General features: G+C 38.2%; 1 protein-coding gene across 2 annotated transcripts in view; it reads right to left on the reverse strand.

Annotated features, from left to right (window-relative positions):
* The window catches only part of MAP2K5 (mitogen-activated protein kinase kinase 5), a 270,714-nt gene that overhangs the window by 164,732 nt on the left and 93,381 nt on the right, over positions 1-12,601 (reverse strand). For both annotated transcript variants that reach the window (XM_010834516.1, XM_010834517.1), the window contains exons 10-11: positions 5,042-5,110; positions 4,864-4,945 (exon numbers count right to left, since the gene is read on the reverse strand). In XM_010834516.1, coding sequence (XP_010832818.1) covers positions 4,864-4,945; positions 5,042-5,110 — 151 coding nt within the window. The remainder of the gene's footprint in view (positions 1-4,863; positions 4,946-5,041; positions 5,111-12,601) is intronic.

A 12,601-nucleotide genomic window follows, 5' to 3' on the forward strand; every position in this document is an offset into this window, starting at 1 on the left:
GATGCTAAAGTTGAAACTCCAGTACTTTGGCCACCTCATGCAAAGAGTTGACTCATTGGAAAAGACTCTGATGCTGGGAGGGATTGGGGGCAGGAGGAAAAGGGGACGACAGAGGATGAGATGGCTGGATGGCATCGCCGACTCAATGGACGTGAGTTTGAGTGAACTCTGGGAGATGGTGATGGACAGGGAGGCCTGGAGTGCTGCGATTCACGGGGTTGCAAAGAGTCGGACATGACTGAGCAACTGAACTGAACTGAACAAAGTGAATATTTTAAGTTAAGGATTTAAAGCATTAAAATGTATTAAAAGGTGATGTCACTGAAAATGGCAGAGTATAATAAGGTCCTCTGAAAATTCCCTTCTCCGCAAAAGCAATGAAAGAACAGACAAAATTTGTCAGAATCAACCTTTTCAGGACTCTGGAAATTAGTCAAAGGATTGTAGCAACCCCAAAATTATTTGTTCAGGACTAGGCTTGAATCTTGGTAAGAACAGCAAGCTTTGTGGCATTTTAACTCGCCTGCTCCCCACCTTCAGTACAGTTTTGAAAGTCAGCAGCCTGCCAGTACAGCAAACACCAGCTGCCTGATGGTCACTGCACAGGCAGAGTTCAGTTGGTGCTCCTTCAACAATTAAAACATAATGCATCTAACAACAGAATGCCAAAATAGTTGATGCATAAACTGACAAAACTGAAGGGAGAAACAGGCAACAAAATACCCCACCTCAATACCCCACACTTTCAACAACAGACAGAACAACTGCACTAAAGATTAACATGGAAATAAAATACTTAACACCATAAACCAACTAGTCCTGACAGACATCTGAAGAACACTCTACCCAACAACAGCAGAATGTATTTTTCAGGTGCACACTGAACATTCTCCGGGACAATGTTTTAGAGCATAAAACAAATCTCAGTATGTTTCAAAGGACTGAAATCACACAAAGTATGTTCTCTGACCTCAGTGGAATATTGGAAATCAACAACAGAAGGACAAATTCAACATGGAAAATGACACACTCCTAAGAAAGAAATCACAAGGGATTATCTTTGTGGGGAATTAGAAAATACTTTGAGGTAAACGAAAATGAAAAAAACAAAACCAACATATGAAAACTTCTAGAGGGCAGCTAAAGCAGTGCTTAGAGGGAAACGTATAGCTATAAACATCTACATTAAATAAGAAAGATTTCAAATCAATATCCTAACTTCACGGCTTAGAAATACAGAAAAAGAGCATACTAAAAACAGAGCTAGTAGAAAAAAATGAATAAATATTAGACCAAAGGTAAATCACAACAGAAAAAAAATAGAGAAAAGCAAAGAAATCAAGAGTTTGTTCTTTGAAAAAGACAAAGTAACTGACCAACTTTTAGCTACCCTGAAGAAAAAAGGGATATGACTCAAATTACTAAAATCTGAAATGAAAGAGAGAACATTAATACTGGCTTTACAGATATAAAAATGATTATAAAGGAATACTAATTGTTTACCAACAAATTAGATAATCTAGATAAAATGAACAAACTTTCAGAAAGCCACAAACTACCAAAACTGTCTCAGGAAGAAATAGAAATGATGAATAAACCTATAACTAGTAAAGATATTGGTTGGTAATTTTAAAAACTACATCACAATACTATTCAGTATTACCAGAAGCAAATTTTGACATACGTCCCAACTTGGGTGAATCTTGAGGACATTATGAAAAGTGAAACAAGCCAGTCCCCAGAAGACAAATGCTGTAAGATTCCACTCAGATGAGGCATCCAGAGTAGCCCAATTCATAGAGACAAATGTAGAATGTTTGCTGCCAGGGGCTGGGAACAGGATGTAGAGAGTCATACTTTCATGGGTATAGAGCTTCAGTTTTGCAAAAGGAAAGGAGTTGAAGAGATATATAGTGGCAGTGGTTGCACAGTAATGTGAATATACTTAATACTGCTGAACTACACACTTTAAAATGGCTAATATGGTAAATTATATACATATTATACCACAATTAAAAAAAAAAAAACTTTTGGAAAAGAGAGTCTTATGCACACAGTCTTGCAAATCCTACTTGGCCACATAACAATGGGCCTTGGGGCTAGAACAGTTGCTTACTAAGAGATAAAGAGGCCATATAGCCTGCGGTGGGTTTATCTCCTTGTTTTGGACCCTTTCCCTGTTTTAGGCTCAATATGTACTTCTTTGTCCTGTTTAAGCATGTGCCTCAATGGACCTTAGGCATACCTTCAGTTTTTAGCATTTCTGACTCCAAGGGAGTGAGGTGGAGTGGGGGCTATTTTTGCTGCAACAGAGATGGGTATGTGCAGGCCAACTGCCCTCCACAGACTGCCAGGAGGGACCTGCTGCTGGCCATGGGAAACTGACACCCACTATTGAAGCTGATCTTGCTCTGTGTGGCAGATTCATGTTGATATATGGCAAAACCAATACAATATTGTAAAGTTAAAAAAAAAAAATTGTTCAGTCCAGTGCTTGCCTGGATTGTGTTTTTCTTGGCAACTCCAGTACAAGATGCAACGGGTAGAAGTACTGGACTTCTCCTAATAATGGACAACAGATGCCACCTGACCATAAGAACTACTCACAAACAAAACCCCAGGACCAGATGGCTTCACCAGTGGATTACACCAAATGTTTTAAGAAAAATTAACATCAATCTTTCCAGCAAACTCTTCCAAAAAATGGAAGAGGACAGAACACTGTACACTCATCCTTTGAGGACAGAAATATCTGGGTATCAAACTCACACAATGACATTACAAGAAAAACTACAAATCAATATCACTTAAGAATATGAATGTAAAAATCCTTAGCAAAATACTAATAAACTAAATCCAGCAACATATAAAATAGGTTATACAAGATTGGTTCAATATGCAAAAACCTATTAATACACTATAACTATGGGATAAAGGACAAAAAACACATGATCATTTCAATAGAAAAAGCACTTGACAAAATCTAATGCTGATTTATGATAAAAAATATACAACAAACTTGGAAGAGAAGGGGACTTCCACAACTTGATAAATGACACCTACCAAAAACCCACAGCTAAATCACACTTGATGATGAAAGACTGAAAGCTTCCCCTCTAAGAAGCATCAGTGCTCATCACGGATGAGAGTAAACAAAATATGGTACATCCACATAATGGACTATTATGCAGTCGTAAAAAAGGGAATCAAGTGCTGATAAATGCTGTAACATGCGTGAACCTAGAGAACATTATGCTAAGTGAAAGCAGCCAGATGCAACGGCCATATACTGTATGATTTCACTTATCTGAAATGTCCAAAATAGGGAAATTCATACAGATAGAAAGTAGATTAATGGTTGCCAGGGACTAGAGGGAAGAGAATATAGGAAGTGACTACTAATGGGTGGGGAATTTATTTCTGGGGTGATAAAAACGTTTTGGAATTAATGGTAATGGTTATACAATCCTATGAATGTACTGAAAACCACTGAACTGCATAAATGCACATCCTACCACCTTAATAAATAATTTTTTTAATGTAACACAAATTGAGGAGTCAAAAAAGGATGATGGAAAGCCATAAAACAATGACATGTACTGGCTCTATGAAGGGCTCCCCAGCTGGTTCAGTGGTAAAGAACCCACGTGCCAATGCAAGGAGATGCAGGAGATGTGGGTTTGATCCCTGGGTCAGGAAGAGCCCCTGAAGGAAGAAATGGCAATCTGCTCCAGTATTCTTGCCTGGAAACTTCCATGGACAGAGGAGCCTGGCAGGCTACATATAAGTCCACGGGGTTGCAATGGTCAGAATCGACAGAGTGAGTGAGCATGCACACACTCGCTGGCTCTGTGAACTCACTTTTTCTAGCTGGTCTCCTTTAAGAGTAATTGTCATACTAATATGTTTGTAAGACTTTTAATTCTTGACATCTACTATAACAAATTTAGAACACATTCTTATAGTATCAAGGTATCAATGTAGGCTCATTAAAAAGTCTTATAGGGAATGAACTAACTGTATTATTAATACACTGAGAATGCCCCAAATGAACTATATATATATGTATATATATTTGGCTGCATCCCTTGGCTTGAGGGATCTGAGTTCCCTGACCAGGGATTGAACCCAGGTCATAGCAGTGAAAGCATGGAGTCCTAACCACTGGACCACCAGGGAACTCCAAATGTTGAGTTTTAATGAGCTGGACATTAAAAAATTGAATATGTGAAATGTAAAGACTGCTCTGATTTCAAATGGATAAACAATAACAGTGGTGACATCATTTCACTGACAGGGAACCAAGAAATCTGCATTTTTGCCATAATATTCAGATCAAAAAAGATTTACCAAAGTAGAAATGAATAAAAAATGAGGGAAGGAAAGGGCTAGAGTCCAAAGAAAACTAAACACATCTTGGCTAAACAGCTGTGCTAGAAAACGATTTCTTATCTTGCAATTAAGAACCGATTTCTTTCTAAAAGACGTAGGACATTGGGTTAATAGATTTCTTTAAAAGAAAATCTGTTTTGGCTATTGAAACATTAAAAGAACAGAACATCTGTTTCACAAGTGAAGACAGATTGTATAGAAGAATCAAATATCAAGCCACTGATTAGACTAGCATTTAATCTGTTCTATTTAAATTTTCAATAAAAGTAAATGAAACTACATTCTTGAAATTATAGCTCAACTATAAATATTTAACACTGGGAACCCTTAAGATGTTTTAGAGCATAAAGGAGGTACTTATTAGTATATTTTAATTATTTTTAATTCTACTTGATACCTGTATCAACATCAGGTTTTAAAGTATTCTACTCTCAAAATCACTTTTAAAGTATTATAAAAGGGAAGACTCACCATCCATAAATTCAGTACATATTGAAATCCTGTTCTCCACGAAAAATGCACCATAAAAGCCTATGATATATGATGAATCACACTGTAACAAAAATAAGACAAAAGCAGTTAAAAGCCTGCAAGCCAATACTGTCACAGGCATACTTTATAAGGAAAAATAACCAAGAAAAAAAATTACCTTATAAAGAATTTCCAATTCAGACATAATTTGCTTCTGAAGTTCCAGTGTAATATCTAGTAGTATGACCTAAACATACAAGGAAATCAACATTCACACATTTATTCACCTTTAAATTAAATCTAGCCACATTCACTATGAAATATAAAAACTAAAAAATATGGTGTTTCCTCTATTCATTCCACTTTTCTCCTCTCCACCACCATAACCTCTGGTAATACAAACTGTGTCCACATCTGTCTAACACTTTGCATTGGGGGAGGTGGTATAGAAGTGATTGATGGGATCAAGGAAAAAGCCAGGTCTCAAAGGTCAGTATTAATGGCTTCAAAAGTCAGTTACGTTATAACACCCTTAATTTACACACCCTATTTTGGCCACATTGGTTATTTTGAGACGAGGAAGACCGGAGTGACCCTGAAACCATTAAAAATTAATTGTCTTGTAATTCAGATATTGGGCAAAGCAGAAGAGAATGATAAGTAAAAATAACGTTTAAAGTAGATTTTTAGTTATGAGAGAAATAAGGAGTTTTTAAAATATATCAGGTTTTTATACTCTTCCAATTGGGTAATCTTTCTTTGCCACAACTGTTATGAAACTGAGCTTGAAGGAACCTCAGAAATTATTTCACCTAATTCCTTTCTTTCTAAAAAGGAAGAAACCAAAGCTCTGAGGAGTCATGAGGCCCGGCAACATCAGGGCCTCTCCCTGATTCCAAGGACCACACAATTTCCAGTATGTTCCAAGGCTTTATGGTTTCCCTTAAAATATCAACCACTGAGTCAAATTCATAACAAAGAAATGTACAATAATTTATAAACATACATATAATACTAGTTTATTTTGAACACTTATTTTAAGAAAGAAGACCATCAACCATTCAAATTTCACTTAGCATTTACTGTGAAGTCAATTCAAAGGGAATTGTTTTTTACTTAAAAAGAACAATGATAATAATAAAATAACTAGACAATAGTTTTAAAGATTTGTGACAGAGTTTCTGATTCCAGACATTTCTAAATAAAAACTTATTCAGGATTACCAAGGACAGTAATTATACACCATCCAACACTGATCTACATTCTGTATTACAATTGTAGAATATATATATAAACACACACACACACACACATATATATATAATCATACTGGAGGAAAAAACATAAATTTTCAATTGTAAACTGATGACAGAGCAAGGAAAGAAAAGGATAATCTCCAAAAACACAAATTTTCTAGTACTGACATCCACTGGGGGAGGGTAGAATGAGTACAAGAAGGCACAGCAGTTTCTATCAAGAGTTTGCTTTAGGGTTATTTATAAAAGCTCTCACTAAACTAGATTGTAAGTGTAAGGCAAAACTGCCAAGAAAACATTTAAACATTTCTCTCAATCAATAGTCATTTGTTACAATATTCACTTACATTTTTGCTCCTGTATAAAAGTTAGCAACAAAATTAATTCATCTAGTGTTGTTTCAATTCTATACCATATAATATTAGAGCTAACATTGACCCTCTGTGTCAAGTGTAGGGACTCTTCCAGCCTGAAAAATTCTGCTAAAAGGAATAAAGCATCATTTAAAGCAATGGTGCTCAACCCTCGCCTCACATTATAATTACCTTTATATCAAGGTATTTATATACAATAAGGACACTTTAAAAAAAACCTGATGATGCACAGGCTTTACCCAAAATAAAGGAATCAGAATCTCTGGGGTTGGGCCCATATCTTTGCATTTTTAAAAACTTGCCAGCTGATTTTGTAGCCCACAGTAAGGTTGAGAATCCCTTATTTAAAGTTTCAAAAAAAATGCTGTTTATTCAGTGTGTAGTATCACTACCAAAGACCTGCATCTCCAGGCCCCCAATCAAGAAACAACATGATTCCACATGGCTAACCAAAATCTTGGTTAAACTAAAACTACCTAAAACTACCAGCCAAGAACATATTCTTTTCACAGAGAATCTTAATTAGGCTTCCATAGTCTGGAATAAAGTTGAAATTCTAGCATGATATTCAAGGAATTTTTCCACAATCTACCTCCAATTTGTTATTCCAGTTCCTTCTCCCACCACTCCTTACCACAAATCCAATCTACATGTAGAACCAGATGACTGCTACCAGTCCACATGTCCCGTGCTTTCCCCCACTTTGTCTTTAGTCCAGTTGTTCCCTCCACGCGAGGTGTGCTTTCTCGCTCCATTCCATAGTCACTGGCCATAATACCTTTTCTATGCTTTAAACATAGCTTGAATGCCACCACCACCTCCATCAGGCCGGCACTAAAGCCTTCTATCAGACCCTCTATCTTTCTCCCATCACATGCTGCCTTTCGCATTAATGCCGTGGCTCCTAAAAACTGAAGCCTAGAGAGTACAGTGGTTGTAAGCCCACGAAGGGCAACAACTAAGCCTTGTGCATTTTTTCTCTGGTTCCCTTCCTCCATACCCAGCACCCAGCACACGGTCTTAAACAAGTGGTGCCCACTGAGTGATGTGGTACTTAATTATACCACACCTTACAACCATAATTCTCTAAATAAGAAGCTACTTCTAGACAGGAAGGAAATGAACTGTTTGATTTCTATAATTGAACTTAAAATCAAAGACATAAATACCAAAATAAATAAAATCGCCACACTGGCCTAAACTGTAGCGAGTAATAGTGTACTCGTGGGACTGATCCATTGCACTCTAAAAGGTCTTGATCATTCTTGAAATTTGCTTTAATCCAGGATAGTGGAGATTCCATAATGGTAAAAAAGTGAATAAAGTAATTTCTGGGAACTTGAGAAGGAAAGTAAAATCTACCCTAAAATGGAAAACCTGGGAAAAAAGCATGACAAATACTAAATTTTTTTGGAAGAACAAGGAAAGTATGAACTCCCTGAGTCTTCATGATTATTTTCTCTTCTCTGTAGGAAGAGCTCAATTTTTCAAACTGGAGAGAATTTGAACATGAAGCACTTCCTGGAGAAAGGGTTAAGCGAGAAACTGAAATACCTGAGCGCATTTCCGCGGCTCTCCACTACACCTCCAGGACAAGTAAGGATGAGTTGTCAAGTTAAATATAAGCAGTCAAGTGACTGAATTATAATTTACTCTGTGCTCAATTTAAATTAGTGTGAGGCTATTAAAATATACAGTATAAATACGGCAATTCATCACAAGCTGTCATGGATGACTTCATTTATTTGCTGGAGTGGCACACGCTCCACTAAAGGGAAGGAGAGCAAAATCACAGGTCAAATTAAGCTGCTATTCTGTTTTAATTCGCTTATTTAATCTGTGGCGACATAATTGTCTTTTACAGTATGTACAACTCAGAAAGGAAATTTGGGAGGATTACAGTCAGTATACAAATGATTAATCAAATGGTCCATTTAAATGCTACTTTAAAAGCAGCAGAAACCCAAAGCAGTCAAAGAATGATAATCAGCATGGGCTACATACAAGGCTAAATTTCCTGTACAGTGGGTTTTTCCCAATTAGAAAATATGTAGTACAAGGGAATCTTTTAAGCTCTACTCTTTCAAAGATTTTACACAATACATTAACAGTATAAAAAGGTTCTATTTGCAAAATGGCTAATAGTATTTTTATTTGTTTTCTGCTCTACTTGTTTGCAATCGTCTTGCTTAACTACATTTCTCCCACCACTGTCACCCCCCAAAAGCTAGTTAGAAACACGTATTTAGATACAGTCATCAAATAGTTATCTTTAAAATAGCACTAGTGACATTTTCAAAGTACTCTCTTTGAGGCAATTTTTTTTTACTAAATTCAGTGATATAAATTAAAAGTTCAGGGTACTTCTATTATTCCCAAAGTTCAACTTGCTTTTTATAATATCTGAAGTGATATTTTCCACCTCTGAAGTCTGAAGCGGTAAACACTAATATGCTTAGACACTGCAATAACCTTTGGGCAAAAAAGTCTAAAAAATAAGAACATTTACAAGAACAAAAATTAGAAATATTTTGAGTAGGAAGAGAAAAGTAACAGATTTTCAAGGACTCTCATCTAATTGATCCCACACGACATTTAAAGTATGGGTGAAAATGATCATTTGACTTGGGAAATTAAATTTCCCTCATCATTCTATGCAGGCATCAGAGCCCTGCAGGTGATTCTGTTCAGACAAGGACTGTGATTTGCTGCTCTTCGCAATCCCTCTATGACACTAGGCAGCCTGGTTTCACAGCTGAGGTCACTAAGAGGTTCAAGTGACATGCTTGAAGTCACACAAAAGTCAGGAGGGGTTCAGGAAAAGATCAAATGTGCTTCTAACTCTTAACCTTTCATTTCAGCCCTTAATATAAAAAATGCTAAGAAATACTCTGGGTGAGAGCAATGAACACAAAGAACACTATGCGATATTTTGCTTGTGAACTGAACTTGCTTTTAGGATATTACGTTAAAACATGAATGAATGAACGAAAGAACAAATGAAAGGCTAAAGTTTATTTACTCAGTTAGTTGTTCAACAAATTATGTGTTGAACCCCAAGTCATGACACATAGTGCTCTGTATTACACTCCATATGCAAGATTCTACATAAATCAGTGACTAAGACAAGATAACAAGACCTGTTCACCACTTTCAAAGAGATTTCAATGTACTAGGGGAAATGTAACATGTATACTATCAGAACACCAGAAGTCACCCTGTGATGACACCCGTAAGGGACACATTCAGAGAATCCTAGAGAGGTCTGAAGGAGAAGGTGGTAAGTGATAGATCTACCAGATGTGACAGGATCTATTCAAGTCAGCTCAAGGAGGAGCAAGCTTCGGAGCTGACCCGTGACGGGTGTTGAGGATTTGGACAGGTTGGAGACGGTGAAGGCATTCTAATTAGAAAGAAATACATGAATAAAAGTATTGAAGTAAGAAAGTACTTGGGTTCAGATAAGGCAATGAGTTCAACTTAAAAGCAGCACAGAATTCAGACACATAAGAGAATGCTTTAGAAGTAGGCTGAGGATGTATTGTGCAAGATCTTGAGTTCCCTCCCATAGAGCTTTTAGTTTACTTGGAAGTAATGCAGAGTCTTTGAAGACTTTTGAGAAGGGAAGAAATGTGACCAGAGCTATGCTTTAAGAAGCCAAATCCCAAAGTAGTGGACAGAAATACAGAACAGAGGTTGACAGCATGGACTTGATTGAGGCAAGACTTCCCTGGGTTCAAAGCTTGCTTCCATTACTTATTAGGTATGGGACTAAGCTATTTAAGTATTCTGTGCCTCAGCTTCTGCATCTGTAAAATGAAGATCCATAACAGTAGTAAATGCAAAAGGTCACGGTGAGCTTTAAACATGGAAAATACACGTACAGTGCTTAGCAGAGTTTTTTGTTGTTTAGCTCCTAAGTCTTGTCTGACTCTGACTCCATGGACTGTAGCTGACCAGGCTCCTCTGTCCACAGGATTCTCCAGGCAAGAACACTAGAGTGCGCTGCCATTTCCTTGCCTGGGAGTGGGGGTTGGGGTCTCCCTGACCCAGGAATTGAGCCTGGGTCTCCTGCATTGGCAAGTGGATTCTTTATCAGTGAGTCAGCAGAGTAGACACCTGCTTGTGTGTGAGTGTGTGCTCAGATGCTCATTTGTGTCCAACTCTTTGCAACTCCATGGACTGTAGCCTGCTAGGTTCCTCTGTCCATGGAATTCTCCAGGCAAGAATATTGGAACAGGTTTCCATTTCATACTCCAGGGGATCTTACCTACCCAATGCATCTCCTGCAGATTATTTACCACCATACCACCTGGGAAGCCCAGACACCTGCTTAATATAGTACTATTGGATAGTACTATCTACTGGACTTCTGTAGCTTCTATTTTAGAGAACAATTTAAAAGCCGGTCAAGAGACATGTCTGCCAAGAGGCAAAAATAAGTGTATGGATTAGCACAGTGATAAGAATGGAAAAGATACTAAAAAAAATAAATAAATAACAACAAAACAGAAAAAATCAACAGGCTTTCAGAAATTAGACATCAGCTAAAATAGAACAGTGATCTCTGAGAGATGGAAAACCAATGAGATGAGTCCTATGACCAGCTTAGTGACTAGACAAGAGTTTTTAGTACCCATGCAGGGAGGGGAAGCTAGGGGAGCTCAACCACCTCCCTAAGCTGAGAGAACTGGGAGTTGAGGAGGCCAAGGCAGCTAGAATTCACTGGCAGAAGAGCAAAAGGAGACAGCTGCAGAAAACTGCAGAGGGCACCTGGAGTCTTTAGGTGAGTAATGATTTGCACATGGATGTCAGGAAACTACATGAGGCCAGGGAAAGAACCCCAAGAAAGACCAGAAGAAACGATCTCCAGACCTTACACTAGGCAGAGTTTGTGTTCGCACCAGGAAGGATGAAAACCCTATATTTGCCAAGGCATCAGGACAGAGTATTCAGAAGACTACTGCTTCAGTTGACCCGGGAAAGTTAGCTCTAGACTAAACACTGGAAAATTCTGAAAGAGATGGGAATACCAGACCACCTGACCTGCCTCTTGAGAAACCTGTATGCAGGTCAGGAAGCAACAGTTAGAAATGGACATGGAACAACAGACTGGTTCCAAATAGGATTAAGGCTGTATATTGTCACCTTGCTTATTTAACTTATATCTAGAGTACATCATGAGAAAACACTGGGCTGGAAGAAGCACAAGCTGGAATCAAGATTGCCGGGAGAAATATCAACAACCTCAGATATGCAGATGACACCACCCTTAAGGCAGAAACTGAAGAGGAACTAAAAAGCCTCTTGATGAAAGTGAAAGAGGAGAGTGAAAAAGTTGGCTTAAAACTCAACATTCAGAAAACGAAGATCATGGCATGTGGTTGCATCAGTTCACTTCAGTTCAGTTGCTCAGTCGTGTCCAACTCTTTGTGACCCCACGGACTGCAGCACGCCAGGCCTCCCTGTCCATCACCAACTCCCAGGGTCCACCCAAACCCATGTCCATTGAGTTGGTTATGCCCTTCAACCATCTCATCCTCTGTCGTCCCCTTCTCCTCCTGTCTTCAATCTTTCCCAGCATCAGGGTCTTTTCAAATGAGTCAGCTCTTCACATGAGGTGGCCAAAGTACTGGAGTTTCAGCTTCAACATCAGTCCTTCCAGGGACCAGATACCATGATCTTAGTTCTCTGAATGTTGAGCTTTAAGCCAACTTTTTCACTCTCCTCTTTCACTTTCATCAAGAGGCTCTTTAGTTCTTCTTCACTTTCTGCAACATCACTTCATGGCAAATAGATGAAGAAACATGGAAACAGTGAGAGACTTTATTCTGGAGGCTCCAAAATCACTGCAGATGGTGACTGCAGCCATGAAATTATAAGACGCTTACTCCTTGGAAGGAACGTTATGACCAACCTAGGCAGCATATTAAAAAGCAGAGACATTACTTTCCCAACAAAGGTCCATCTAGTCAAGGCTATGGTTTTTCCAGTAGTCATGTATGGATGTGAGAGCTGGACTATAAAGAAAGCTGAGTGCCAAAGAATTGATGCTTTTGAACTGTGGTGTTGGAGAAGACTCTTGAGAGTCCTTTGGACTGCAAGGAG

The sequence above is a fragment of the Bison bison genome, unplaced genomic scaffold, assembly GCF_000754665.1.
Source record: "Bison bison bison isolate TAMUID 2011002044 unplaced genomic scaffold, Bison_UMD1.0 scf7180017864034, whole genome shotgun sequence".
NCBI classification, from domain to species: Eukaryota; Metazoa; Chordata; class Mammalia; order Artiodactyla; family Bovidae; genus Bison; species Bison bison.